The sequence below is a fragment of the Monodelphis domestica genome, chromosome X, assembly GCF_027887165.1.
Source record: "Monodelphis domestica isolate mMonDom1 chromosome X, mMonDom1.pri, whole genome shotgun sequence".
Classification (NCBI taxonomy): Eukaryota; Metazoa; Chordata; class Mammalia; order Didelphimorphia; family Didelphidae; genus Monodelphis; species Monodelphis domestica.
The window spans coordinates 1,672,209-1,698,772 of record NC_077235.1 but is presented as its reverse complement, the minus strand read 5'-3'; the positions used below and the strand labels follow the sequence as shown (position 1 = coordinate 1,698,772).

General features: G+C 58.4%; 1 protein-coding gene across 1 annotated transcript; it reads right to left on the bottom strand.

Moving 5' to 3' along the window:
* Positions 1-1,006: 1,006 nt before the first annotated feature.
* On the bottom strand, positions 1,007-26,564 carry NALF2 (NALCN channel auxiliary factor 2). The gene is made up of 3 exons (XM_007507620.3): positions 25,315-26,564; positions 3,867-4,038; positions 1,007-3,542 (listed from the first exon to the last, which is right to left on the bottom strand). The coding sequence occupies exons 1-3, from the start codon at positions 26,425-26,427 to the stop codon at positions 3,178-3,180; spliced, it is 1,650 nt and encodes a 549-aa protein (XP_007507682.2). The 5' UTR covers positions 26,428-26,564; the 3' UTR covers positions 1,007-3,177.

Sequence of the window (26,564 nt, the reverse complement as noted above, 5' to 3'; positions counted from 1 at the left end):
GCCAGGTCTGAAGATGGGAGGTCCTGGGTTCAAATGTGGCCCCAGATGCTTCCTAGTTGTGTGACCCCCATTGCCTAGTCCCTTACTGGAATCTATACTCAGAACGGACTGATTCTCAAACAGAAGGTAAGGGTTAAAAAAAAAGAAAAAGAAAAACTAAAAGCATGGGATGGGAGAGGGAGGAATGAGAAGAGTGGAAATCAGTGCAGGTTTGCTGCATCTCCAGCCATGCCACTGGAGCACTGGCTTCAAGAAAGCAAACTGGCCGGTCATCTTTTCCTGCTGAGGGTTTCCTCTTGATTTTCTTCCAGTCTCCTAAGCTCTGCCCTGAGGGAGAAGTAAGTCAAGTGTCAGAGGCCTTGTGGCCCTGCCAAGTGCCAAGTGAGAGCTCGTCACCCATCCATCCATCCATGCATCACTTGGGGAAGAGGGACAGCTCCAAGACACCTCATGCCCTGCTTCCTTCCTGGGTAGCTCCGCCCAACTCCAGCAGCAGGGCAGAAAATGGAGCTTCTCTCTCCCATCCACCCCCATAGGCAGCCAACCAGAGAGCCCAGGCCAAGGTGAGGAGTATCCTCGAGGGAAGAGGGGACCACCCTGGGCTGGGTGGAGGGTGGCAAGCCAGAGAAGCCCCAAGCTTGGGTTCCATCAAGGCACTGGAGGGCAGGAAGAAGGAGAAAAGGCCGAAACACCAGGGATCAGGGAATGGCAAAGCTGGTGAACCCCTGATGTTACAGAAAAAGAAACTGAGGCTCAGAGAGGGAAGGAGAGAGAGGGTCTGGTGCAGGACGAGCAGAATCACAGGGATCATCAGATCCAGTCCTCGTTTTATGGATCAGGAATCGAGCCTCTTGCCCAAGTCTTCCAGCTCCCAGAGCAGTGCGTTGTCCCACCTTGATTTTCCAGACTCCCAGAGGGAGGGCCCCTTCTTACCTTCCCGCCCCAGCCCCGCAGTCCCCAAGAAGCCCAGGCCAGGAGGGCACAGAGGAGAGCCAAAGCCAGGAAGTTATCATCAAGTCTCACCATTTTATTTCTTTACGGGGTTCACAGGGAGCTGAGGAGCCTTTGTCCCACCCCCACCCCCCCCTTCCCCAGCACAACAGAAACTGAAAGCAGTACACAGGTACACACACGCACATACACATACCCACACAGAGACTGAAACACGGATTTGGAATATAAGTGAGGAGACAACTGAATTTTCGCGGGCAGGCAACGGGTGGGCAACGAGTGGGCAGCAGGTGGGCAGCGGGCGGGCAAGGGGAGCTCTTGGAAACTGGTCCAGAAAATGAACATCACAGGAACTAGTGCAAAAAAGCCCTACTCATGAAGCACAGTGTAGAAAATGGCATTCGAATCCAGCCAGCTCTCTGGTGCCCGGGGCAGGCCAGAGGGAACCAGCTGGGGTGGGGGGGGGCAGGAGGGAAGCTCACAAAGGGTGGGGGAAGTAGAAAGAATGACATCGAGGTTGACTTTGGTGCCTCCTGGCCACCCCACCCCGCAATGGACAAGGCCCTAGGCTAGTCCTAGCTGGCACCTCCTGGGCACTTCGGGTGGAGGAGGAGGAGGAGGAGGAGGCGGCCATACTGGTTTCCACAAGCCTGTCCCCCTGGGCCCTGCCTCCGGAGGTCTGAAGGGTTGGAGGGCAGGGCTGAGGGCCTCCTTCACCTCTGAGCCAGCCAGCCCCAAAGGGCTGAGCTACAGGGTGCCAGACTGTTTGGGGGTGGCGCATGGATCGGAAATGAAGAACCTATAGCAGGGACAGAGCTGGGGCCTCACTGTGAGCCCCACTAAGCCCATTAGTGGAACCCAGTTCCAGACTAGCTTCTCTCCCAGTCCCAAGGCCAGGTCTCAGCTTCAGCTCTCAGGGGGCCCAGGCCAGAGGCTGGCTGAGAACCCGCTCAATCCACTGTGTCCTAGCTCCTCCTTGCTGTGGAGGCTTCAAGATTGCCCCAGCCAGCCAGGCCTCCAGCCTCCCTAGGGGCTCTGGGGCCTCCTCTGTTCACTGCTGCTCTCTCTGCCATCCCTTGTTGGCCCCTCAAGTGCCCCTTTAATTGAGAGTTAGCGAATAGCCCTACTGAGGCTGGGGGCAAGGCCGTGTTCTTTGGTAGGTCGGGGGGAGGCTCACCCAGGCAGATTGGAGGGGTAGTGCCAGGCCCTCCCCTGCCTGGAGATTGGCACGGGGTACAAGAGGGAAGGCCTGTGTGGGGGCTCAGGCCTGACCCGCTTGATCCAAGGTCTCCAAACTGAGAGTGGGGGCTCAAATACTTGGCTGTCCATCTTTGCCGCCTCCCCCTCCACCCCCAAGTGGGAGCTCTCCATGGAGGGAGCTACAGAGCCTGGAGGGAAAGGGGCTGGGCAGCTGCTCTGCTTTTTCTCCCTTGGTCTCTCCCCGGGGGTCCGCAGCCCTCTGGACAGGGAGGCCTGCTGGGCTGGGGGCCTTCTCTTCTCTCCCATGGCCACTGCTGATCTGTCCCCAAGTCCTGCCCTTTCTTTGCAGCTTTCTTTTGGACCCCCATCCCCAAAGCTGAGCGGGTCTGTCTCCTTTCCTTTGGGGGTGCCAAGCCCCCAAGCTGAGGCAGCCCCATTCCCACTGCTCTGCTCTTCTGCCCCCATCCCGGCTGTGGTTCCCTCTGGAGGCCTGGACTCTTGCTCATGCAGAACCCTTCCCCCGTGGCCCTCCTCAGCCAGGGCAGTGGGGCACAGCTAAGCTGGAGAAGCCCTTTGGTCTCTCACTTTGGCCCCAGGAGGAGGAGGGGGCAGGCTTGGGCAATAAGGGTGGGCGCTGGCAGCTAAGTGGGGGCTGGGGGCACGGTTTCCTGGCAACAGGGGAGCTATGGTGGGGGAAGGCCCCCCACCCCGCCATATCTATGCAGGCCTGGAGTGGGGCTAGGGAGCAGCTTGCTTCCTGGGGTTGGGTCTCTGAGCCAGGGGAACATCCCCCAGCCCTCGTTCAGCCTGGCAGAGGCAGGCAGCTCCCAGGCCCCCTCCTCCAAGCCCCAGTGGAGCTGTTCCTGGGTTGGGGGAGGTTCTGGGGGCCGTGTGCCCCCCCCGACTCCCCCTTCCACCTGGTCCTACACCTCCCCTGGGAGGAGGGCCCTTGGCAGGACCGGTGGCAGTAGCAGTGGCATCAGGGTGTGTGTTCTCCTGCCCGCCCTCTCCTCTCCGGGGAGGGGGTCATTCTTCTCTGGGCACGCCCTCTTCCAGGGCAGACAGCACCTCTAGGCCCAGGCCCCCTGCACTCTGGCTGCTGGAGAATGTAGCCATGGTGTGCAGGAGCATGAGCACAAGGACACCCAGGCAGATCCTGCTGGCGCTGAGGCGGGAGCCCCCCGAGACAGGCAGCAGCAGTGAGGAGGGCCTGTATGCTGAGGGGCTCAGCAGGTGGTGGTGGGAGGGGGGCAGCTGCTGGTGGTGGGAGGGGTCGGGAAATGCTTGCCCCCCCCAGGAGGAGCCCTTGCTGCCCCCCCGGGAGGCACAGGGCTTCAAATCCACCTCACAGCACTCGGCCTCCTGTGGGCCCCGCGGGCGCTCCAACACCCCTGCCAACAGACAAGCGGGTGGCTTGGGCTTGGCAGCTGGGGGGCACTGGCCCTTCCCCCAGACACGCTGAGCCCTGTCCTCTGCCCTCAGCTCTTCCTTCCTCCCCTGATCTGAGGTGGGGACCGCAGGGGGGTGGGCGGGGGTGGGGGCGGAGGGGGCGCAGGGAAGAAAAAGGCCATGGCCACCCAGTGAGTCCCTTGGCTTCTGAGGCTCCCATCCAAGGATCTCCCCACCTGTGGGCTGCCTTCTTTCTCTCCCTATCTCCACCTCTCCCCTGCCCTCCCCCACTCTACTTAGTGCCCCCCATGCCCCTCCCCCCTGACCTTCACAGATGAAGCTGGGAAGCCCTCCATAGATCAGCTCATCATTGTCGGGGAGCACAAAGGGGCACCTGGTCTGCACCTCCAGGCAGTATTGCTTGCATGGCACCCGGGGTTGGCAGTTGTGTTGGGTCACACTGAAGTACTCAGAGCACAGCCAGGCCTTGTAGACAGCCTAGGGAGAGAGGAGACAATGTCACCCTCAGAGGCCACCCTTCCCCTGGCCTGAAGGTACTCCCCCCAGCCCACCCCCACCAGCCCTGGAGCCTCCCTCCCTTTCACAACCACTTGGGCAAGGGCTCCTGGGAATGGGCATCATGACAGCAGGAGGGCAGGGGAGGAGGGGAGGGGAGGGCCCGGCCATTGGGCTTCACTCTGGAGCATGGAAGCATGGCATGCTAGGGCTGAGAAGGCCCTTAGAACACGGAACAAAGAGCGATGGAGGCCAAAGGACAAGCCACTCTAGCTCCTTATCTGCAAAGGGCACGTGAATGAGGGGGCTCTAAGAAATCGCCAACCTTGGGCAGCATCTGCATTCAGCTGTCAAATAGCAGCCAGAGCCAGAGGGCGGACTCAACAACCAGACCAATGTCCCAGAAATGGTGACAACGGTCACGCGCTCCAGGGGAGTGGGCAGAGCCTTCAGTTTGGAAAAACAGGTTCTTTTGGGAGCCCTTGTGCCTGGCACAGTAATACCTGGCGCATAGTAGGCACTTCAGAAGTCTTTGCAGGGTAGAGTTGAGTTGACACTTGTCTAGAGTCTGGGGACAGGGCCTCAGGGTGCCCCAAGAACACCCAAGTCGGCTCCCTGCAGACACTCCCAGCCAGAGAGGCATAACCAGGGGCCCCGGAGAGCAAAGAAGAAAAGAGGGGAGGGTGGCAAAAAGAAAGCAAAGGGAGCCTAGAGGAGGGCTGGAGGGGGCCCAACTTCCCAAGCAAAAGGGGCTCGGGCAGCTATCGCCTGAAGGGGCTGAGATGGATGGCACCGAGGAAGCCCAGGCGTCTACACTGGGCTATGGGGAGTTGGGTTCCCCCTTCCCCCCACCGAAGAAGAGGGCCCGGGACAAAGACGATAGAGGCTGTGCCTGGATCTAGCAGAAGAGACTGAGATGAGCAGTCAGAGACGTAGGAAGGAAACCAAACCAAGGACCCCGAGGAGAGAGCATCTGGGAGGACACTAAGCAGACAAGAAGGACGAGGACTGAGAAAAGGTCATTGGCCTGGCAAGGAAGGGACCATCGATGACTTTCGATTGAATGGTGAGGTTGAAAGCTGAGGGATGAGTGAAAGGGGAGGAAATGGAGGCCCAAAGCCTGCTGGAAATTCCATGGCGCTGAGCCCAGGGCCGAGGAGAGACAGCCATGGTTCGGAAGATGAGAAGTCTGAAGGCCTACCAACATGCTTAGGCCTGGGCTAAGAGCAAAGCAGCAAGGTAGAGTGGTCACAGCACTGGACTTAGAGTCAGGAGAGACCTGGGTTCCACTGGTGCCTCTGCCATTAGCTGTGTGACAGATGAGGAGTCAAATTACTCTGTAGAATGGCCATGAGAATATATATAGGGAGAAAGATTATAAGGCTATCTGCACCCCCCTCCCCGGGGCTTAGTGAAGAACAAATGGGACGTGCTTCCACGTTAAAAATCAATGTCAAGTGTTAACTGGGGCTCAAAAAGTCACCTGCCAAGGTAGGAAGCAAACAACCCCAAACGGAGACAAAAGGAGGTTGAGCTCCGCAGGAGGACCCCCAGGGGGCTCCCATATCTGCCCTTCAGTTCTGGCCGGGTGCCACGCCTGAGAGAGGACACTGGTCAGCGGAGGCAAGTGACTGGGATGGACCTTCACAGGGTGCCACATGACGTAAGGACCGCTAGCAGCAACCACATGGGCGTTTAGGCGGGAGAAGAGAAGGGGAGGTGGCGCCAGGGAGAGGGCTCTGACTTGCTGCAGCCACAGCTGGGGGAACTGGGAGAATCGAGATAGAAGTTCGGAGAGGCCCAGCCCCAGCCGCCAGCTGCTGTCAGCGCGGGCTTGGGCCCTCTCTGAGGGGAGGCGGGATGGCCGCGCAGGGATGCCTTTTGGGGAAGAGGCAGGCTAAATGGGAAAGCGGACCTGGGAAGGGCTGGGAGGGAGGCTCTTCCTTGGGCAAGTCCATTGTTCGCGAGCTCCCCGCCCCTGCCCCCACGCGCCAATCGGCTGCTGCACCTCTTCACCGCTTTCCCAGGACCTCCTAGCTCAGGAAGGGGTTGAAACTGAAAGCAACCCCATTCCTGGGGGGGAAGGGATAGAAGGGAGAGAGCGCCCTCCTGTGGACTTTTGGTGACCGGGAGTCATTGGGGAGGAACCCAGGAATCTGGGAGAAAAAGGACGGCAGTCTCAGCGCGCACTGCAACTGCCTAACAATAACGGGGCTGGGTACCATTTCCAGAGCACCTACTATGTGCCAGACACTGCAGCGAGTGCTTAACAGATGGGCTGATCTCATTTGATCCTCACAACAGCCTGGGAGGTGGGTGCTATTCTTCTTCTCATTCCCCAGTTAGGGAAACGGATGGCGACTCGCCCAAGTTCACCCAGTGTCTGAGGTTGCATTTGAACTCATCTCCTTTACCCCAGGCACAGCACTCCTCTATCACCGCGCCACCTAGCCGTCCCGTAGCATCTCCAGTGGTGGAGAACTCGCCCTTATCCCACTTGGGAACAGCTGCGACAGTCTCGCAGAGCATAGCATCCGAATGAGATTCCTCGCAAAGTGTCAGTCCTCCGCTCCTTGGCATACTGGGAGGGGGGGGGCGCTACTTGCCCTCTGGACCGACCCTAGGCCGCTACTGCGATGGGCGCCAGGAAGCGAGCCGCCAAGCCGGCCCTGCCCGGGCCCTTGGCCTCCTGCTCCCCCAAGGCCTCTCTGGGGTGCGGCTCGGGCCTCGGACTCGCTCTGCTCTCCCCCCTCTTCTTCCTGGCCGCCCTAGGCCTCTCCCCCTCGAGCTTTCCTGGAGAAGAGCTTCCCCTCCTCCAGCGCTTTCACCCGGGTTTCAGTCAACAGCCGGGGAAGAGCGGCGAGGCCCTTGCTGGTTGCTAGGGGAACAAGCCCCCGGGCCCTGCCCTCGAGGAGCCGCGGCCTTTCCAGGGGAAAGATCCGGCCGCCCCTGGCCTCTGGCGACAGCCCCGCTGGCACGTGCTCCCACCTCAGGAGCTCCCAGGGCCAGAAGGCCTGCAGCAGACGTGGGGGAGGGCGGCACGCCCTGGGAAGGGGGAGGGGACTCGGAGCGCACCCCCAGTGTGTGCGGGTCTTTCCTAGGGATGCGGAGCATGGCCCTGTGCCCTGGCCTGTCGGGAGCGCGATGGGCGCGATGACGGCGAAGCCCAGAAGGCTTTCGCTCCAAAGGCCCGCTTTTCAGCGAGGGCCGCGGAGCAGAAGGGCCCCACTGTAGCCTTCCTTCTGCGGCCGGGGGCGGCCAAGATCGGGGAGGCAGAGGAGGCAGCCCGTGCTAGAAGGGGGAGCGCCAGGCACGCTGGCAGCCGCGGTCTGGGGAAGGGAGGGCGCGCAGGGACCGCCCCCAGGGCAGAATCGTCCGTCTCCGGCCCGCTGCTCCCCCCCAGCTCCCCCTCACCCCGTGAGGATGCCGGGTTCTCCAGAGCCTCTGAGGGCAGGGGGGGGGGGGAGAGGGGGCTTGCTGCCTCCTCCGGAGCTGGGCTCACCAAGCCACAGGTGGATGCCCGACGCTATCCAGCACCCCAAGGTGGCTCTTGCCCGGCGAGAGGCCCCCTGGGGTCCTTCCCATGTGTGGGATCGCACGCATTGCCATGTGTCCAGGGCCCCTTCCCCACTCGAGGTGGCTGCAGAAGAGGAGAGCCTTTCTCCTCCATTCCCCGAATATTCCCCCCACCATGGGGTCTCCATGGCAACTGGCTGGGTGAGCAGATTGCCTGGGGAGGACACCAGGCCTGTGGGTGGAGAAGCAGGAACAGGCAAGAAGCTAATGAGGGGAGGGGAAGAAGCAGGCTGCCTTGGGCTTGGAACTGCTCCAGTTCCCCAGCCGCAGCACCCCTGACACCATCCCAGCTGCTGGCTCTTCAGGCTCAGAGGACCTGGGTTCCAATCCTGACCCTGCTGCCTGAGTGTACTGAGGCTAGCCGCCTCAGTTTCCTTACCTGTAAATCGAGTGGGCTGAACAAGATGCTGCCCACGTCAGTAATCCCCCAAAAGACTTGGTGATCGGGGCACCCCCCACCTCATCCCCCTAGTGAATGTAGATCTTTCTTCCTGAGTGCTCTGTGAGCTGGCACCAGGCAGGGGAAACAGAGGCCAGGCTGTGGGAGACACTGGCACATGGGCCCAGTGTGGGAAAAACACAGTCAACCAGTCTGCTCACCAACATTCTCTACTGCTCTGGGTCATCAAGCACATGGCCCAGAGACTCTAAGACTGGAAGGGACTTGCCCAGAGTTACACAGCTCTAAGTGCCTGGCAGAGCTGGGATTTGAACACAGATCCTTCAACTCCCAACTGGGTTCTCTGACTTGCCAGAAAGAGTGCTGAAAAGAAAACCAAGGGCAGATGGTCTAAGGAAGGCTGAGCTGTGGTGCCCACCTGGCATCTGTCACTGCCTTAGTGGGAGGGACAGGGATGGAGGGGCTTCTGATCTTAGCTGTCCATTCTCTGCAGAGCTGCTTCCCCAGTCCAGCCTAGGCCCTGGCTCCTATAGCCCTGTTGCTATGGGAACCAGGAAGTGAGAAAGCAGGGAATGACTGGAAGAAGCATCAATTAGCGCCAAAAGAAGGCTGAGAAGGCAGCCTGGCCCTCCCCCTACTCAGTTCCTCCTTTCTGTCCCCCCAACTTCTTCCCAGCTGGCCTCTCCCAAAAGCAGGGGCCGCCAGACCCGGCCTGAGCCTCCTCCAACAAACATACCTGACAGGTGTTCATCCAGGTGTTTCCTGAAGACCTCCATCCACAGGCCTGGAAGGTGGGATGCCCACTGGCCCACTAGCCCTCACTTGGCCTCCATTTTCTATTTCCTTGTTCGAGTCATTGTCCTGGAGGCCAGGACCAGTTCTGAGCTTGTCTTTGGGCCCAGAGGCTGGGCTAGTGCTTCAGAAATGCTTGCCTTTGCACCAAGGCATCCCCATACCCTGCTTTGGGATGGATGGCTCTCATCTGGGGGGCACGGTTTCCCCAACGGCCTTAGTCGTCCCCCGGGACAAAACCAAATCAACCGGTTCCCTCTGCCTCAAATTTTAAGGCACAGATCCTGTCTTGTCTCCCCTCCCTAAGTTTTCTCTGCTTCAGTCAGGCAGGCGGCAAACACTGTTCAAGCACCTACTGTGTGCCAGGCTCTGGACTGAGTGCTGAGACACCAAAAGAGGCCAAAGCCAGTGGCTGCTCTCAAGGAGCTCGGAGTGTCAGATAGATTGGGAGCCATCCACGTGTACCAACAAGTTCTCTACTAGATAAATGGGAAGGGAATAAAAGGAAGGCTCTAGAATTTGGAAGGAAATGGGGGCTTCATTGGGCCTTAAAAGAAGCCAGGGAAGCCGGGCAGTGGAGTGCACAGGCGGGAGAATGTCGGGGGTCAGGAGAGTGGCCTGTCCTGTTTGAGCCATGGCCCTGAAGAGGAAGCACGGCATAGGGAGAAAGGGGTGAGAAGACTGGAAAGGGGGAGGGGCCTGGGACTGAGGCGAAGACCACTCTCTATGAGTATTACCTATTTTGTATTACTTGGTTCAAGGGAAACACCCAGTTTCCTCAGTTGTTCCTCCCATGCCATGGCTTCCTGGCTCTTCCCATTCCTGTGGACACATCCTGGTTCCTCTCGGGGGCACCTGGAGCTCCACAGTCCCTGCCACTACTCCCAACAGGAACATCGTGCTCCCAAGCTGTGGGCGGCCCACACCATCCCTGCGTGTACTCTCCTTTAGGGACCACAACTCGGAGGCCCATCGTTCTCCCACCAAAACCTTGGAGCGTGAACATACAAATACGCACAACCTTGTTAGCCTTGAGATCCACAGTCGGGACTTTGGGAAGGAACTGTTCCCTGCTGGGGCAGGAGGCTATCGAGGGAGGAGCATTCCTGGAAAGAGCTGCTGTCCTCGCCAGTTGAGGAGGAGCCCGTAGCTTCCTTCCTTGTTTGCCGCCCACTTCCTGGAGCCCAACTCCTTTCTCATTGCAAGGCTTCCATTTCCCCATCTGAAAAATGGGCACAGACACCGGTCTCAGTCCGAAGGCCCAGGACTTCAGCCACCTACCTTTCCAGGCTGCTCGCATATTGTGCCCTCTCATCCCTTCCATTCTCTAGCCAAGCTGGCCTACTTACTGTTCCCTCTACGTGGCATCCCACTTCCAGGCTTCTGAGCAGGCTCTCCCTTGCCCTATTTCCTAGAACTCTGAGCTCAAGTGCCAACCCTTTCCGGAGGCAATACCGGACTCTCCTTTTCCTTCTTGCCCACTGCCAGGCCTGGCAGCACCTGATCTTTTTGCCCAAGGCCCCTTCTGATCCCATAATGTGTGTCTCTTTGCACGCTGCCCAAGCAGCCAACCCCTTAGAGGCACACCCAGAAAGCCCCCAGACATGTGCCTCTCTGGGGAGGCCCTTTGGGGGAGCACAGGAGATGGCCCCCACTCTCCCTGCGCAGAGTTTCTCCTCCCACCATTTACTTTTCCATCTTGCCTTTCAAAACCTAGGCAAGCCCTTCAGGAAAACCCCAAACTCTATCTGGCACAGCAGAAGATCCAGGAATGGGGGCCGAGCTAGGGACTCTCCCAAGGTAGCAGCCCGGCAGCATGGGGAGAATGACTACTTCCTCAGTGCAGGTGCTTCATGCCCTAACTTTCTGCCCCACGTGAGCCACAAGGAAGGGGCCATTTGCCTGCAGTGTGTGTTTGGGGGGGGGTAGGGAGAGAAGGCTGAAGAAGGGCAAAGTTCAGTGGGAAAAGAGTCCAGTTTCAGGTGGGGAAGGGACTGAGCCTCAGTTATGCTCATCTCCTGCTTCGGGCCCCATCTGAGATGTCACCCTAATGCTTAGGAATTTCCACTCACCCCTTTATGGTGACCAAGGGAAGTCCAGGATCATTTGCCTTGCATTCAGTGCCCCTCCAAGTTTCACATGTGCCCAGTTAGGTATCCTATGTTTCTCCATACAACCTCTACTACTCCTGTCCCCTCGAGATGTCCCAGATGCCCCCACCTCCAGGCCTTTGCCCAATTCTTTAGATGCCTCCCAGTTCCTCAAGCTGTTGGCATTTTAGCCGTCCAGAGAAGCCCAATTAAGGTTCTGGCAACCTCCCAGGATGATAATGCTCAATTTCTGGCATCAGTTTTCGAATTCTGCTCAGCTTGCTCACTTGGGGACATGTCTCATCTCCCCACTAAACAGGAAGCTCCCTGAGGGCAGGGATCATGTCTGGGTTGAGCTTTAACTCTGCTCTCTGAACATACTTGGAGGAAGGGGATTGGGAGATTTCCAGTCCTGCTCCTTGCCTTCCTCGCAAGTTGTTCAGTGGGCTGGAGAGGGAGGAACGACTTGACGGCATTTGGGGCTCTGGTCCATCATCTTCTAAGCCAGGAACAAGAAGATGAACTCAGTATTGGGGCTCAGAATGCCCTAACTGAACGGCCCCCAGAATTCCTAGAGTCAGCCCGTGGGGGAACACCCCCACCCCAAGAAGACCCAAGGTCTGGCGGGGCTGCCGCTGAGGAGCTCTCTGAGGGCTGAGGGACTCTGGGATTATTGATATCACCAGCAAACCCAAACAGATGATGCAGATTTATTAAGCCAGCAAAAAAGAAGGAGCAGCTGTCGGGCTTCTCAGCTAAGAAGTAAGAACCTCTAGAGGCCCACCCGTCTTCAGGAGAGCAGAGCCAGCCTCCCTCGGGGCTGCCCCCTCTTCAGCAACCTGCCTGGCCTTGGCCCAGAAGGCAGCAGCCAGACACTCTATCTCGATAGGGAGGTGAGCCTGGCTAGACCACAAAGCAAAGGTTCTGAATGGCTCCGCAGGTGAGCAGCCTGGGAAGAAGCAAGGCCGGGAAGAAATGACATGGGAGGGGCTGGGCTCCTGCATTCAGTGGACAACCTTCCTCTTCTGATGATCCAAGCCCTGGCCCAAGGCCCACCCAACCTCAGATCCTAGTTCAGGCCAGCGTCGCCTCAGCCCAGGCCAATTGCACCAACCTGTCCCTTCTCTAATCCATCCTCTGAGCCAACTGCCAAAACAGTCTTCTGAAAGTGAGCCCCTCCCTGTCCAAGAAGCTTCCGGAGCTCCTTAGAATGGCCTTGAAAGTAAACTACAAATGCGGGCATCTGGCATTGGAATCCCTTGGCAATCTGCTCTCGCCACACTTCACTCCCGCTCACACACTCACTTTCAGCCAAACAAACCTGGCTATTTTCTGCTCACTTATTCCGTCTCCCCCTCTGGGACCTCGAGCAGCCCTCTCCCCCCTGCCTGCTGGAACCTCAACTTCAGTCAAGACTGCCCAAGTGCCACTTCCTCTATGCTCTGCCCCCACATGACTCTGGGTGTGCCCATGTGTATGACATACGCACGATATATATTACAGGCTTCTCCTTGTCAAGGTTTCCCCCCAGTCAAGTGGCGGCTCCCTGAGGGGAGGACTATTCCGCTTCTGTCTGTCTCTGCCTCCGGCCCTAGCTTAGCGAATGCTCCCTGATATAGACAGAAAGATTACTCTGTCCCGGGGCCCAGACTCTGGGCCAGTTTCCAGGCGGTGCTCCAAAGGCATAGACAATGAGAGGGCTCCTTTTCTCTGGAGTATCCATCCTGCCTCCACACCTGTAGCAGAAGGTTCTGTGACCACATCGGACCTTTCTATCATCTGAGCTGGTCATGACTGAGCCTCGTGACTTGAGGCAGGCCAGTGACTGGTCCAAGGTCTCCTGGCACCCAGGAGCAAAGCTAACCTCCCCTGGTTAGAGCAAGGGCACCAGGAATCCAATTTGGGGGAGAAATCTGGGGTGGATGATACCCCCTGGTCCCAAGAATTTGGGACTTCTCACTCGGTCTAGGGGACTTTCTACCTCTGTACCACCCTTCTGTTTTATCTTGGCCACATGCGACTCCCCTACTTGCCTCTCAGCGTACCCAAGTTTATCTAGAACACACTGTGCTTTTAGCCACATTCCTAGTCAAGCAGATGTATGTCTAGGGTTTGGCTGAGTAGCCGGCAAAGACTCTCAAGATGTCGATGTCCAGGGGCCTGGGTGAGAGCCCATAAGGGTGTTCCAAACGGGCTGAGTCATCCGTCAGTGTCCCGGGCCCCATTCAGGGCTGCCATTGACTACTTTTGTCAGTAATTTAGAGGATGTGGAGAGGGCATCTAGAGAGATGCCATGGATGAAGAAGGGAAGGGCAGCCCAATGTACCAAGGAAGTGGTGGGGATTCCAACAAACCCATAAACCCACCTCTGCCAGGCTGTAGTGATGGAGAGAAGCTAGGAGGAGCTAGCTAAGCATTCAACAACATGACTGTCCTAAACTTGGGGTAAGGGGGAAAACCACAACAGTACGGGTGAGAAGTAGAAAGGGAGCTGACTGCTTAGAGGGAAAAGAGTTGGCTGCAGTGTGACGTGGCATTCAGAGGTACAGCGGCCCAAGGGCCCTGGCCACAACACATCCGGGGGATAGGGATCCGCTCTGGTCCCTTAGGAAGGGCACTGACAACCAGAGCGTGGACACTGGGCCATCGAGGTTCAGCTGAAGGCCCTGGAGACGAAATTTGGCCTGGAGAAGACAAGACTCAGTGGGGGGACGGTGATCATTCTATTCTTCAAGTATTGCAGGGCTGCCACATGGCAGTGATGTTGGCCCCAGGTGGTGGAATCGAGGGTGATGGGTAGAAGTGGCAAGGAGGTAGGTTCATGTTTGCTACTCACTAGAAGGCAAACCCTATTACTAATCTGAGCTTTCCCAGAGTGGAGCGAGCTGCCCTGAAGGGTAGTGTCATCTGAGGTCTTTGAGCACAGAGAGGCTCATCACTGCTCAGGGACGCCTTGATGAGACTCATTATCGCATTGGGTCAGGGTGGCAGCCGAGCAGATGGTCTTTTCCAACTCGGTGATTCTAGGAGCCTGTGATTTGGCACCACTTTGGGCAATCTACATGGACCCACTGGAAGTTCTCTGAGGACAGAGTGTAAACGTTCTCAGATGGGATTCCCTCTGTGGGCTAAAAATAGTTCTACTGTATTTCCCTGCAAATGAAGTCTCCTACTACACTCCGCAGGTTATTTACCAAGTGCTGGAAAGTTATTTACCGAGTGTTTCGGCATTCCTCCAAGCCCAGTGAGGACAGACAAGTCATCAAAGCTCTAGGGAGTAACAAATGGAGTGTGTGTCTGCCCTCGCCCCAGAGGACAGCTCCAATGCCAGTCACCTGACCATAGATCGCTATTGAAATGACTGGCAAATGCCAGGACTTTGGGGAGGCCATCGGTGCTGGGCATCAGACAAACAGCACACTTCCTGAGTCTCTTAAAGAACCCAGGAGACCAAACGGAATTCTTTGTCCAGGAGGCCAAAACAGACATGAGGCTGTGGGAAGGGCTCCTTTTCCCAGGTTCCCAGTATATCTGGGACCTCCCACTCAACATTTTGCAAGACAAAGCAGTTTCCACCAAATTAGAGCATGGGAACAGGGCAGGGAATGGCTCTGATCTCTCTCTCTCAAATGGTTGGCTTAGTTTGACTTTGCAAAGTTTATATCCAAGTAATCATTCTGGGGAATGCCCAGCAGTATTTCCCCAAGGGCCACCAAATATAGTAAGCACTTGGGAGTCTCCTGGCTTCAAATCTCTCTGGATACTTAGGTCCCCCAGATTCTCTGGGTGACGCTGGATTCTCTCCATCATGACTGCCTTCCACCCTCATGCCTGCTGCCTCCAGATGAAGAGGAAGGAGGAGGAGGAGGAAGAGGAGGAGGAGGAGAGGGAGAGGAAGAAGAAGGAGGAGAGGGAGAGGGAGAGAAAGAAGGAGGAGGAGGAGAAGAGGGAGAGGGAGAGGAAGAAGAAGGAGGAGGAGGAGGAAGAGAAGGAGGAGAAGGAGAAGAGGGAGAGGGAGAAAAAGGAGGAGGAGGAGAGGGAGAGGAAGGAGGTAGAGGGAGAGGGAGGAGAAGGAGGAGAGGGAGAGGAAGAGGAAGAAGGAGGAGGAGGAGAAGAAGGAGGAGGAGAAGGAGAAGAGGGAGAGGGAGAGAAAGAAGGAGGAGGAGGAGGAGGAGGAGGAGAAGGAGGAGGAGGAGGAGGAGAAGAAGAAGAAGAAGAAGAAGAAGAAGAAGAAGAAGAAGAAGAAGAAGAAGAAGAAGAAGAAGAAGAAGAAGAAGAAGAAGAAGAAAAGAAAGAAGAGCAGCAAGTGCGTTGCACAGTGCCAGGGACATAGCAGGTACTTAAATATTTATCAACTGACTAATAAAACCTGCACATAGAGTGCACATAGACAAGAAAACAGGCTTAGAGGCATTCAGGGAACTCGGGGATTCCCAAGAGCAGGCCCCAGACTCTTACTGAGCCAGGCTGTGAGGTGCAGCCCTCCCTAGACTCTGTTCTGGGAGCTGACCTTTCTCCCAGACTAAGTTTGCAGGGACCCCAGAGGCTGTCTAGTCCATCCCTGATCTCTCCCAGAATCTTCTAGAAAATCCCTGACAAGTGGTCATCCAGATTCTGCCTCAAGATCCCTTTGATGGGGAAAGTCCCCGATTTCCGGGGCAGCTTTTGCCACTTTGGCTAGCCCTAAGTTTAAGGACAACATCCCCTATTCTGAACTGAAATAGGCTTCTTTGCAGCTTCCCTCATTGCTCCTGGTTCTGCCCTGTGTTCTGCCTTCATTTCCCACAGGACAGTCAGCCCTTCAAATATTTTCCAGCTGGCTCCCATTTGCCCCCAGAAAAGTTCTCTCCACAGAGCTGTCCTTGAAGGGTACAGCCAGCCCCTGCCCTCACTTGCCAGTGGAGGAGTTGGTATCCTGGTGTGGCCGCCCCAAGGGCTTTCCCACAGCTCCGTTTCTTTGCTGGGACCCCAGAGGCTGTGAGTGGCAAGGCTGTCTTCCTGGTACTCAGGTACTGAGACCATTGGGCTTGTCCTAGGCTTTGTTTCTCCCTAGGGAGAGGACAACATCTGGGCACATTGCATGGCTTCGGCCCACCTTTGTCCTATACTTGCCCATCAGCCAACCCAGATGCTGCAGCCTCAGCAAAGGCCCCTCCCTGGGTCTCTGGGCGACCTCAGCACCAGCAGTTCAAAGGGCAAGAACTCACGACAACTCGAGTTCCACCTTGGCAAATGGCAGCTACAGGAATCTGACATCCCCATCAGTGATGTGCCAGGAGATCTAGGGTCCATCTGCTCTCCAAGGTCCCCATAAAGCCTGTGGGCATGTGCTGGGAAGAGGGGCTACAGGGGGTTGAGGCCCTGGTCTCACATCGCTCCAAGAGGCTACACCACACTGGGACAGAAGGGGAGCGCGCCCCTTGGCCACTCAACTCTAGCAGAAAGCCCAGATGTTCAGAGCTTCACTTCCCTCATCATCCCTGGCCAGATGGGAATGGCTGAGTGAATTACAGCAAGAGTCCCAACAGAGCCAGCCTTCCGCAGGCCAGTACCTCCTCACTAGCCTAAGAGGCCCTGTTTCCTCTCGCAACTAGCAAGTCTGGCCCTGGCAGAAGCCATCCTGAGCCATTTTGGCCCAAGGAAAGGACATGGACAGCCAGCTGCTTTGACACCTTCTTACCTGGGTGGCCAATGTCAGAGATCTCCTCTTGGCTAGCTCCAGCAAGTAGCTGGCACACTGCATCAGTGAAGGCCCTGGAGTCCTATTCCCAAAGGGCCCCTTCTCCATTCATCCATTCATCCAAATAGCATTTGCTAAGTGCCTACTGTGTGCAAGGCCCCAGGGACACTGAGGCAAGGACAAAAATCGGAGTCCCAGACGGAAAGGATTTAGGTAACCAGGGGACTCTCACAGGCTAACTGGCTAGCTAAGTCATTGCAGAACGAATACAATTTGGAAGGTGGGAAGAAAGATGTTCAGGGATTCCGTTGGTGGAGAGTTAGCTGAGTCTTGAGGGCAACTTGAGACTAAATGACCAGTACAAAAGCCCAGTGGTGGGAGATGACTCCCTTTGCATGTGACTTATGTCCACCCATCTGCATCAAGGTGTCAGAAATGCTCTTTGGCAGCATCTTTTTGGGTGGCCAGTGTGGCATCCACGACCATTTCTAAATCCTTTAGACTCACAAAAGTCCTCGGTTTCTTTTGCAGGCATTTGGGGACCTGTGAGTCAGGCCTCTGACCCTGTACCTGGGTGGGGGGGGGCGGTTTGCACTGGAAAATCTGGGGAGGTATTCACTGGATCCTGGATAGTAGGAGCCCCAGACCACCCCGCCTCTCCCACCACACACACACACCCTCTCATCACCATGGAAAGAAGTGGAGAAGAGTTTAACTCAGAGTTCTTAGAGGTGACCTTGGGCAGCCATGCCGCACACGTCTCCCAGCTTGGGGGGGGGGGCTATTCTAAACTTCTATGGTTATGGTTCCTCCCCTCCAGCTCAGATGGGAGTGACCACCAAGAGCTCGTGGCAGTCATTCTGCCCCCTTCCCTACGTACCTGGAAGGGAATAAACTTCTCTCTTCTCCAAGATTCAGCTTTCCCTGACCTTGCTGACCATTGTGCTTTCCTATGCCTCTGGGGCCCCACTTACTGTCTTCAGGCCCTTTGCTTGCCTCCCCTGCAGTCTATCTCTAGGAGGGCAGCAGCGCCAACCTCTGGGGAGCTTCTTTTCCTTCCCTGGGCTGGACAAAGGGGCAGTAAATTTTCAGCAGAAGGCCTACAGCCTGCCACCCAGGCCCCAGAATGGAACGGCTGCCAAACGGCTACGTTAGCCATCTCAAAGGTGTGCTGGGACCTGCAGACCTCTGGCATGACCCTTTTGGGGTTGCCTGAGGAGAAGCTGCCTTGGACGTTCCTCTGTTCACCTTCATGGCTCCGTGGCCTTCTCTAAGTCCCAGACTTGCCCGCTCCACACCCCTTTATTCATCTGCCAATCATTTATTCGATTCTGTTCTGTTCCAGGCACCCCAGAAACAAAGACAAGATGGTCCCTGCCTTCCATGAGTGTGCCTACTCTGTTGGCATCGCTCGGGGCACCGCCAGCTGAATACAAGGGGTTCTACTTGTGACTCCTCTCTTGGCAGCACTTCCACTTTTTCATCCCTCAGTTGCAATAGCGGCTATGTGACCCCCAAAGCAGAGTGATGGGGCTAGAGGAGCAAGAAGACCAAAGGTCCTGGCCCCAACCCTTCTGAGAGCAGCAACCATGAGCCGCCTCGGAGGGAGGCAATAAAAGGGAAGCCACTCACAAAGCATTCTGGGCTGGCTGTTGCTCTGTAATGGAACATGGAGTCTCATACTACAGCCTCAGAGCTGTTTTTCTTGACAGGAAAGACAGAAAACGACCTCAGGTGTTAGGGGGAAGCTCTCTGTTGTGGACCAGGATGGCTGGGGCAGGGGTGAGGGTGGGAGGGTGGACAGGCCGGAGTCTGGTGGGCTTTCCTTGGGGAAGTCTTGGGCACCACACTGTACTGTGAACTGCCCGAGGGCTTGGACAACGATGACTTTGTGTCCCAGAGCCACTGACGGCGCCACCCGATCCCTTCTTTATGGTGAAAAGCCTGCCTGGACTGGAGTTCAGGGGAGTCCTGTAGTCAGAATTCTGGGTGCTTGGCAAGGAAAATCTGGAAAGTGAGGTTCCCCTGTGACATCTATCACCTGCTCTGTCTTCTCCAGAGCGGTTCTAGCTCAATGGGTACCTAGTCCTCCAGCTCCCCCTCCAATCGGGGTTCTGGCCTCACACCCCCACATCTTACCAGTGCCAGGATCAAGGGGCTGGCCTGTTGATCCAATTCTGCACCCTGAGCTTCTTCTGGTCCCTTGGCTTGTTGAAGGGCTGGCTGCCCCCTGGCTTTTGCACTGACCAGTCAGCGGTTCTGACCTCCCAGGCCCCTCTGCTCCATTGAGAGGTGGCTCCTCTTTGCTTTTACAGAATCTCACAGTTGAAAGAGGCTTCGCAGGCCATCGAGACTCACCTGGACCTGAACAAGTAATTTGGAACCCTCTGCCACAACACACCCACCACGCGCTCAACCAACCCCAGGGCAGGGAGCCCACACTACCTCCCGAAACCCCTTTGGGATGACCCACACAAATAGAGCAGCCAGCCAATGATCGGGAACTGAGAGCGAGCGATGCCACGCAGGTTTTCCTGCACTGGCAAGCTGGGCCAGGGGTCGGGGAGGAGTAGGGTCAATACTGATGATTAAGAGACGAGCGGAGAGGAACCGTTAGAGCAGTCGCTCAGGTTTATGGAGAGCTTTAAGGTTTGCAAAGTACTTTACATCCGTGATCTCCTGGGTCCTCACAACAACCCTGTGAGGTAGGTGCTAGCATCCTCATGTTACAAAGGCTGGCACTTGCCCGAGGCCACACGGCCATGAAGGGAAGGGTCTGGCAGGATGTGGACACGGGGCTTCTGGATTCCGACTCCACCACGCCATTCACTAAGCCACATGGGATGAGCCAAGGTTGGACACCAGGGAACCCATGGAAGCTGGGCACATTCACCGCCTGATTGGCAGCTTTCCTGGGCTTAGGGACGGACCTGCCTGCCTACCCACCTACCTAGCCACCAGGCCCTGCAGAGAGTGGGTACACTGGATCGTCTGTCTCGAAGGCTGGCTGGAGGTGGAGGTAGGGGCCGGCTCTCTATGCTGCCCAGAAGGGCCTCTGAGCCGGCTTTGTGGCTGCTGTTCAGTTCATGAGCTGGGCCGGGGAACCTAGACTCCCTGTCTCAAAAGGGAAGTGTGGAGGATGGAGCTAGCAGCCCGTGATCCCTCACCCCCTGGGCTTCGTTTTCTGTGGCTCAGTCCTTGGCCTCTTGGGATGCTTGGGACCAGGCTGATCGGCCCATGTAGGTCTCATACCCCATGGGGTGGCAAGCCATTTGCTTCTGTTCTGTCCCATCCCACTGTGCCCCGCAAAGTGATCCAAACAGGGAGCAGCCCTAGGGCCCCTCTGGGCTCCCAATAGGTCAGCTGGCCCTTCTGCTCAGATAGGAGGCATGGCAGGCCTGGGGCCCACCATCAGATGGCTTCTGACCAGGCAGGCCTCCTCCGGGGAGCCTGGCAGGCTTCTTCTCACATACCCCCTGTGGAGATTCCTCTCCCTCCAGATGGCCAACCTTGCTCTAGTCTCCTGTCCCTGCTCACAAGATTCATGCAATGGAAAGAGCTTTGACCTGGAGCTAGAGGAGCTGGATTCAAATGCTGCCTCTGCTACCTATTGAATGAAGTCTCTTCTCTTTGACCTATGATCCACCTGGTGACTTCCGGCATCTCTCTCTCTGTGCCAACTGGAAGGCCTCTGATGCTTTGAATAACACAGTGCTCCCAGGGGGAAAAGTGCCCGGCTCTGAGCAGCTCTCTCAGCTGCTGAGCCCCTTCCCACTTCCTGGAGAAAGAAAAGCCTGTCTACCAACTGTCCCAAGACAGCTCTCCTGCTTGCTGGCGTTTCTCTTGCTCTAGCTACAGTGGCAGCCTCTGGAGAGGAGACATGCAGGTCAGCCTTGACCAGCGGCAACAGTGTTAGGGAAAATGGAGAAGCTGCTCTCCAGCTTCCTCTCCCAGGGGAGGCCAGAGCTGGAGCCAAGAGTCGGCCCCTGCTTGGGAGCTGAGCTAAGGCTGTGCTGGCCTCAAGCAGCCCTGGCACGTGCAGTAATGATGACCCACGTGCCGGTGCCGGGGTCTGTGACAGCTTCACTCTGCGATGTTTGGCCTAGGCTCACGAAACATGCCCGCATGTCCCCTGACGCAGAAAGCGGATAGAGAACCGCCGGAGAGCAGGAGGGCGAGTGCAGAGCAGCACCCCGTGGGCCTGAAGGGCAAAGGGAAGCATCGAATGGTTTGGGTTCTTACCTTAAACGGGACGGACAGGCCAGTTCAGTTCTAAGCCTCTCTCTGGGACTTGGCCCATCAGAGCAGATGGCCTTAAGCTGGTCCAGAACCTTGTTCTCTCCAGGTCTCTGGGGCTGTGAAGGCCGGTGCTGCACAACTCTGGAAACTGGAACAGCTGGGTTCTAGTTTCAACTTTAAGACATCACCAGTAGGCAGGAGCCCTTGAGACTGTGTCCTGGGATGGGAGCCTCCTACCTGCTGCCTGCTCTCCCTTTCCATCTCTTCTCTTCTCTTCTCTTGACTCCTCTCCCCTCAGACCTTTACTTAGCCAGTTCCAGGAAGGAACATTGACCGGGGCCCCATCACACTGGCCAAAGGTCCCTCAGAGGAAGGATTGTGCCGTCCCCCCCATCCCAGCCAGTGAGTATCTATGGGGCACACTGCTGTGCTGAGCGCTAGAGACCAAGCCAGAAGTGAAGCTGAAGCTGAGCCCCAGAGGAGCCTGCAGTCTGCTGGGAGACAAGCTTCCTGAGGGAGGTGCCACCTGAATTCAACCCCAAGGAAGAAGCTCCCAGATTACAAAGCGGAGGGAATGATTGAGTGCATTCCAGGCCAGGAAGGAGAGCAAAGGGCTAGAATGAAATATCCAAAGGGGAGCAGGGAGCTATGGAAATGCAAGGGGGATGCCAGACCAAGAAGGGCTTCAAATGCAAATGGAAGTATTTGTCATTGACTCCAGAAGCAGCAGGGAGCCACTGAACATTCAGGCAGGCAGAGGATCCATTCCCACTGGAAAAGTCCCTGCAATAGTCCAGTGATGTGAAGGGAGTCTGGGCTGGGTGAGGAGAGTGAAGGAGAGGATGGCTCAGTGTAGAGGCACGACTGATAGAGCTTGCCAATTGATTAGCCAATTTATTGGGAGGGGGCCGTTAAAGTGGAAGATAGGCTGCAGACCCAGGTGGTGGCCCCCTCACCGGTGCCAGGACACGTTGGACTTGGGGCTAGACACAGGATTGGGGTCTGGAGGAGGGGCGAGTTGAAAGAGGAAGATGATGAATTGGGGGGGGGGGAGAAGAGGAGGAGAGAAAGAGCGACATCAAAGACAGAGGGAGGAGAGAGTCTGCAGGCCAAGGGAGTAGCAGGCAGTGGCCGAAGCTGCAGAAAGGGCAATGAGGACTAATAAAAGGGCAGCAAGTTTAGCAGTGACTACATCTGGCCCTAACCTCAGAGGAAGCTGGGCTCAACAGCCAGTTGGCAAGAGGCTGAAACGGGAGCTGGTGGAGGCAATGAGGAGTGGCTGGCCGGGGTTGCTTGGGGTGAGGGTGCGTTTGACCGAGAAAGGAGAGAGCATGTGGTGACTGGAGGGAATGACCTGGTCAATCGGAGGCATTCCTGGGGCAAAGACCCTCCAGGTGGGGGAATGATGGCAGGATAGTCCAATGGTCTGAATAGAGGGTTGGCTTGGGAAAGAGAAGGGTCACCTCTGACTGGACCAAAAGAGGGAGACAGGGCAGCTGGCCTCCTCCCCAGGCAGCCCGACGCCCCTTCTGGTGGTCTGAGCCCCCAGGGTCTCCCCTTCCAACCAGCTCCTATCTAGCTGGCTCTCAATAGCTTCTATTCTGTCTAATTGCTTCCTTGAGTCCAGCAGGATGAGGCCTCTGAAACTCAGTTTTCAAATCTGCAAAATGGAGCTCTGTCCCCCCTGAGGGGCTGCACGCATGCTCAAGGACCAGATGAAATCAAAGGGATGCTAGAGCTCCGAAGTTTTAGAGGGGCTTCTAGAGGGGCGAAGGACCAGGCGTCTCCCTTGCTCCCTAGCTTCACTGGACAGCTTCTCCCCTGGAGCCTGTGAGGAAGCGCACATCCCCCCAGCTGGCCAGCCTCAGCTTCCATCTGCTGTCCCTGAGCCAAGGTAGGCAAACCACGGACCGTGGACCAATGTCCTCTGGAAGGCCCAGCTGAAAGGAATGGCTCAGGAGGGAAGAGGCCAAGCTGAGGTCCCTCCCAGATGGAGGGATGGACCAGGAAGGGGTCCGGGGCATGCAAAGGCAGGGAGAAAAGCTGGCCCCCTCAGGCTCCTCTCCTGCCACTGGCTTGTGGAGAGCTGCTGCTGCCCAGTGAAAAGGGGAAGAGGCAGCTGGTGGCAGAGCATCCCTCCTTTTCCTTCAGTGGGGGCCCAGTGGGCAGGCCAGAGGTACGATGGGCCAGGCGGGAGGCCCTGCACCTGGGGGTCGAGAAGGAACCATGCCACCGTCATCAGAGGCCTGCTGGTGCAGTGTCCCTCAACATGGGCCCATTTCCGGAAAGCACCTGAGCAGTAGCTGCAATGGTACAATTTGGGGAGATGAGGCGTTCTCCTAAGTTGGCAAAGGCCCCGGGGTAAGGGGGGCTGCCTGCAGAGCTGCGCTCAGTGGTGCCTTGGAGCAGTGGGCTGACGGACAAGGGGCCAGGCTAATCTCTGCAGGAAGCTGGCTTTGAAATTCTAATCAGAACATGCACTCCTGGTGCCCGGCAGGCATGGTGCCAGGGCACTGCCACAGAGAAGAAGGCTTTGAAATCCCAGACCTCTAGTGCAACCAATGCCTGAGCAGGAACCTGGCCCTACAAGCAGTCGCCAACCCCTCTACGCTCAAAGCCATTGGGGCCAATTTGGGACAGCTCTCCCCATCCTCCCCGGGCGGGCGTTCCATACCGCTCTCACTTCTGCACTCTGGGGCCAAGCAGAACAAGACGAGACCTTGTTCCCGGGCAAGCAGCCCGCCCAACAAAGTTCATTGTGTTCCCACCCGGCCTGAGCTCCAGCTTTTCCCAGCCAAACATTCTTCGCTCCTCCCACTGATCTCCCTGTGCTGTGCACCTTTCTAGGCTCCAGAACCATCCTGCCTGAGCCCTCCAGCTGGTCAACGTCCTTCCCAGAATGTGGGCCCAGACAGATGACGAATCACGCCCCAGGTGGGGGGCACCTCCCTTGCTCTGCAGGTCAGGCTCGTGCGGCACACAAGCAGTGCCAGGCCATGGCGTCCTGGCAGGGAGGGGGAAGCAGAAGGTATTTACCAGCAGGGGCCAGCTGGCCAGTCTTGGGGTGGGGCACAGATCTGCCTCTCCTCTCGGGGAAGGAGGACAGAGAAGTGCTTCCTGCCAGGCTTCCCGGGCCCATCAAGCACTGAAGGGGCTAGAGCAGGAAGGAGGCTCAGGGTAGCTGCTGGCCAGTGGGCAACATGGACAGCCCTGGAGCTGCCTGGGAAGCAAGAGTCCCGGGAAAATGGCCCGCCCCCAGCTGAGGCCAGAGCTCTGGGGGAGGATGGCTGTGGTAGGGGAGGGCAAGCCTGGGGAAGTCTCTGCAAGTAGCATATTAAGAAAATGGTGCAGTCGGTCCTAAATTGGGCAGGGCGAGGGCAGAAGGCCCAGAGGAAGAAGTCCAGGGGGCAGCGCCCAGGAGAAGAGCCTTAGGGCTGACTGTCCTCTCATTCCCCGACCCCCAGGGGAGAGGCAGTGACCAAGAAGACCGGGGCCAGGGGAGGAGCCCACAAAGAAGAGGACAGCAGGAAGGGGGGGGCACATGAAGAGGGAGTAGAGGTGCAGCGGAAGCGCCCCCCAGCGGCCCACGTCCAGATCTCCTCCCAGGTCCACCTGTTGCAGTCGTGCCCATCCTTCCGGGCCCATTCCAGGGGCACCTTTGCCATGCTTCCCACAATGCCCAGCTCCTCTCCCAGACTGCAGGCTCCAAAGGCCCCAGCCCTGCCTCCCCTCCCTCTGCCTGCTCGGCTTCTCTACACAACCCCTGATGGGTGAGGGTTGATGGTTTCAACAGAGGGTCCAATTGATGGACGGAGTTCGGCAGTTTTCAAAACCTGCGTCTGGGCGGACACCGAGCTGGCGCGCCTCTTCGGGGGGGGGGGGGGCGCCTCGGCTGCCTCGTGCCAGCCTCCTGGCCCCGAGGTCTGGGCGCCCCGGCCCCGAGGGGCCCGGCAGCGGCGGCAGTGGCAGCCTCCCTAGGCGGCTCTACGCCTTTAAGGAGTTGCCTGGCTCACCGGATTGTGTGAGGGAGGCAGTGAGTCAGCTGAGGCTGAAGGAGGAGGGAGGGAAGTCAGGAGCCCGGACCTCGCCCTCACCCCACATCCTGGCCGCCCAAGCCCGCACAGTGCTGGGCCCCTGCCCCTTCTTCCTGCCAAAGCCGGCGGGGCTCCTCCCTCCCAGCCAAGGCCAGCTCCGGGGCTCCCCCGGGTCACGGGGCAGTCGCTTAGGCCGTGCTCCTCCCTCCCTTCGGGGATCGGCCTCGCCTTCCCATCCCCCCTCCTCCGGGAAAAGCTGAGGGCCCTCGCCGGCGCCCCCCCGCGGCCAGCCCGATCGTCCCCGCGGGGTGGGAACTCCAAGGAGTGACAGGTGGGAGGCCGGGAGGGGAAACCCGAGGAGAGCGGGCACCGGCCCTTCCTCGCCGGCCGGCCGCCCGCCGCAGCACCCGCTCCCCCAGGGCCCCGCCCCTCAGCCCCGGCCCCTACCTTACAGTCTCCCAGGCAGGACCGCACTGAATACTCCTCGGCTTGCAAGTATTTCTGCAGCAAGCAGTCCAGCTCGTCGTATTTTTCCTGAGCGTGTTCGTCCAGTCGCTCGTACAGCTGAACGCAGCTTAAACACGCCTCCCAAGCGCCGGGCCCGGCGGCCAGCAGGTCGGCCAGCAGGGCGTCCAGGCTGCAGTCCAGGCCGTCCTGGCGGGCCATGCCCAGCAGCAGATCCGCCACCGAGTACGAGTCACAGAAGGCCAGACTGTAGTTCCGAAAGTGGCCTCGCAGCAAGTTCCTGTGGGCAGCTGGGGGCCGGCCCGAGGTGGGCGCAGGGGAGGGCGAGAAGAGCGGCCGCACCGGCGAAGCGCCCAACAGTCTCTGCAGAGCCTGGGGCTCCCGGCACGCCGCCTCGGGCCCAGAGGGGCGCCCGCCGCCGCCGCCGCCGCCGCCGCCGCCGCCGCCGCCGCCGCCCCAGCGACCGCTGCTGCTGGCCCCGTCCATTCTGCTGGCAGGGCCACCCCGACTGCTGTTGCTGCTGCTACTGCTTCTGCCCCCGTCGAGGCTGCTGCTCCGGCTGCCCCCGCCGTCGAAGCCGCTGCCACAACCTGGCCCCGGGGCGACGGCCTGGGTCAAGTTGCCCAGGAGGGCGCCGCAGCTGCCCCCCGGGGGCGGGGGAGGCAGCGGCGGCGGCAGCAGCAGCAGCATGGCGGGGGGTGGCTCGGCCGCGGGCCGGGGCTGGGGCTCTGGGCCGGCTCCCCAGGGCGGTCTCACTGATCCGCTCCTGTCCTTGGCCCTCAGGCGGCCGCCGGCGCACAGCCACAGACGGTCGGAGAGCAGCACCGTGAAGAACAGCAGCGAAGCCAGCGACAGGCGCCATCGCTGCGCCCGCTCTGAGTCAGCCCATGGCTTGTCGCTGCTCGTGGCCCCCCGAGGGGACCCGGGCGCCCAACAGCAGCCGCCGCCGCCGCCGCCACAGCCACAGCAGCAGCAGCAGCAGCAGTGGCAACAGCTGTAACAGCAGCAGCAGCAGCAGCAGCAGCAGCGGCAGCAGCAGCAGAGCGTGAGCGCAGCGGCATCTCTCCCCGGCCACGTCCACGCGCCCCTGATCATATTTCGGGGGGTTCGGGCAGCCCACGGGCCGGAGGACCGGCGGGCAGACTGACCCGAGGGATGGGCCCCGTGGCTGGACCGACGGGCAGGCGGGAAGGCGCTGCGCTGCGCCCAGCTCGGCGGCCCTCCGAGCTCCT

Coding starts and splice junctions, on each gene's coding strand:
- NALF2 (XM_007507620.3), bottom strand. CDS start 26,427: ATGATCAGGGGCGCGTGGACGTGGCCGGGGAGAGATGCCGCTGCGCTC. Junction 4,039..25,314: donor CCTGCCTGGGAGACTGTAAG/GTAGGGGCCGGG, acceptor CTCTCTCCCTAG/GCTGTCTACAAGGCCTGGCT. Junction 3,543..3,866: donor TCCCAGCTTCATCTGTGAAG/GTCAGGGGGGAG, acceptor GTCTGTTGGCAG/GGGTGTTGGAGCGCCCGCGG.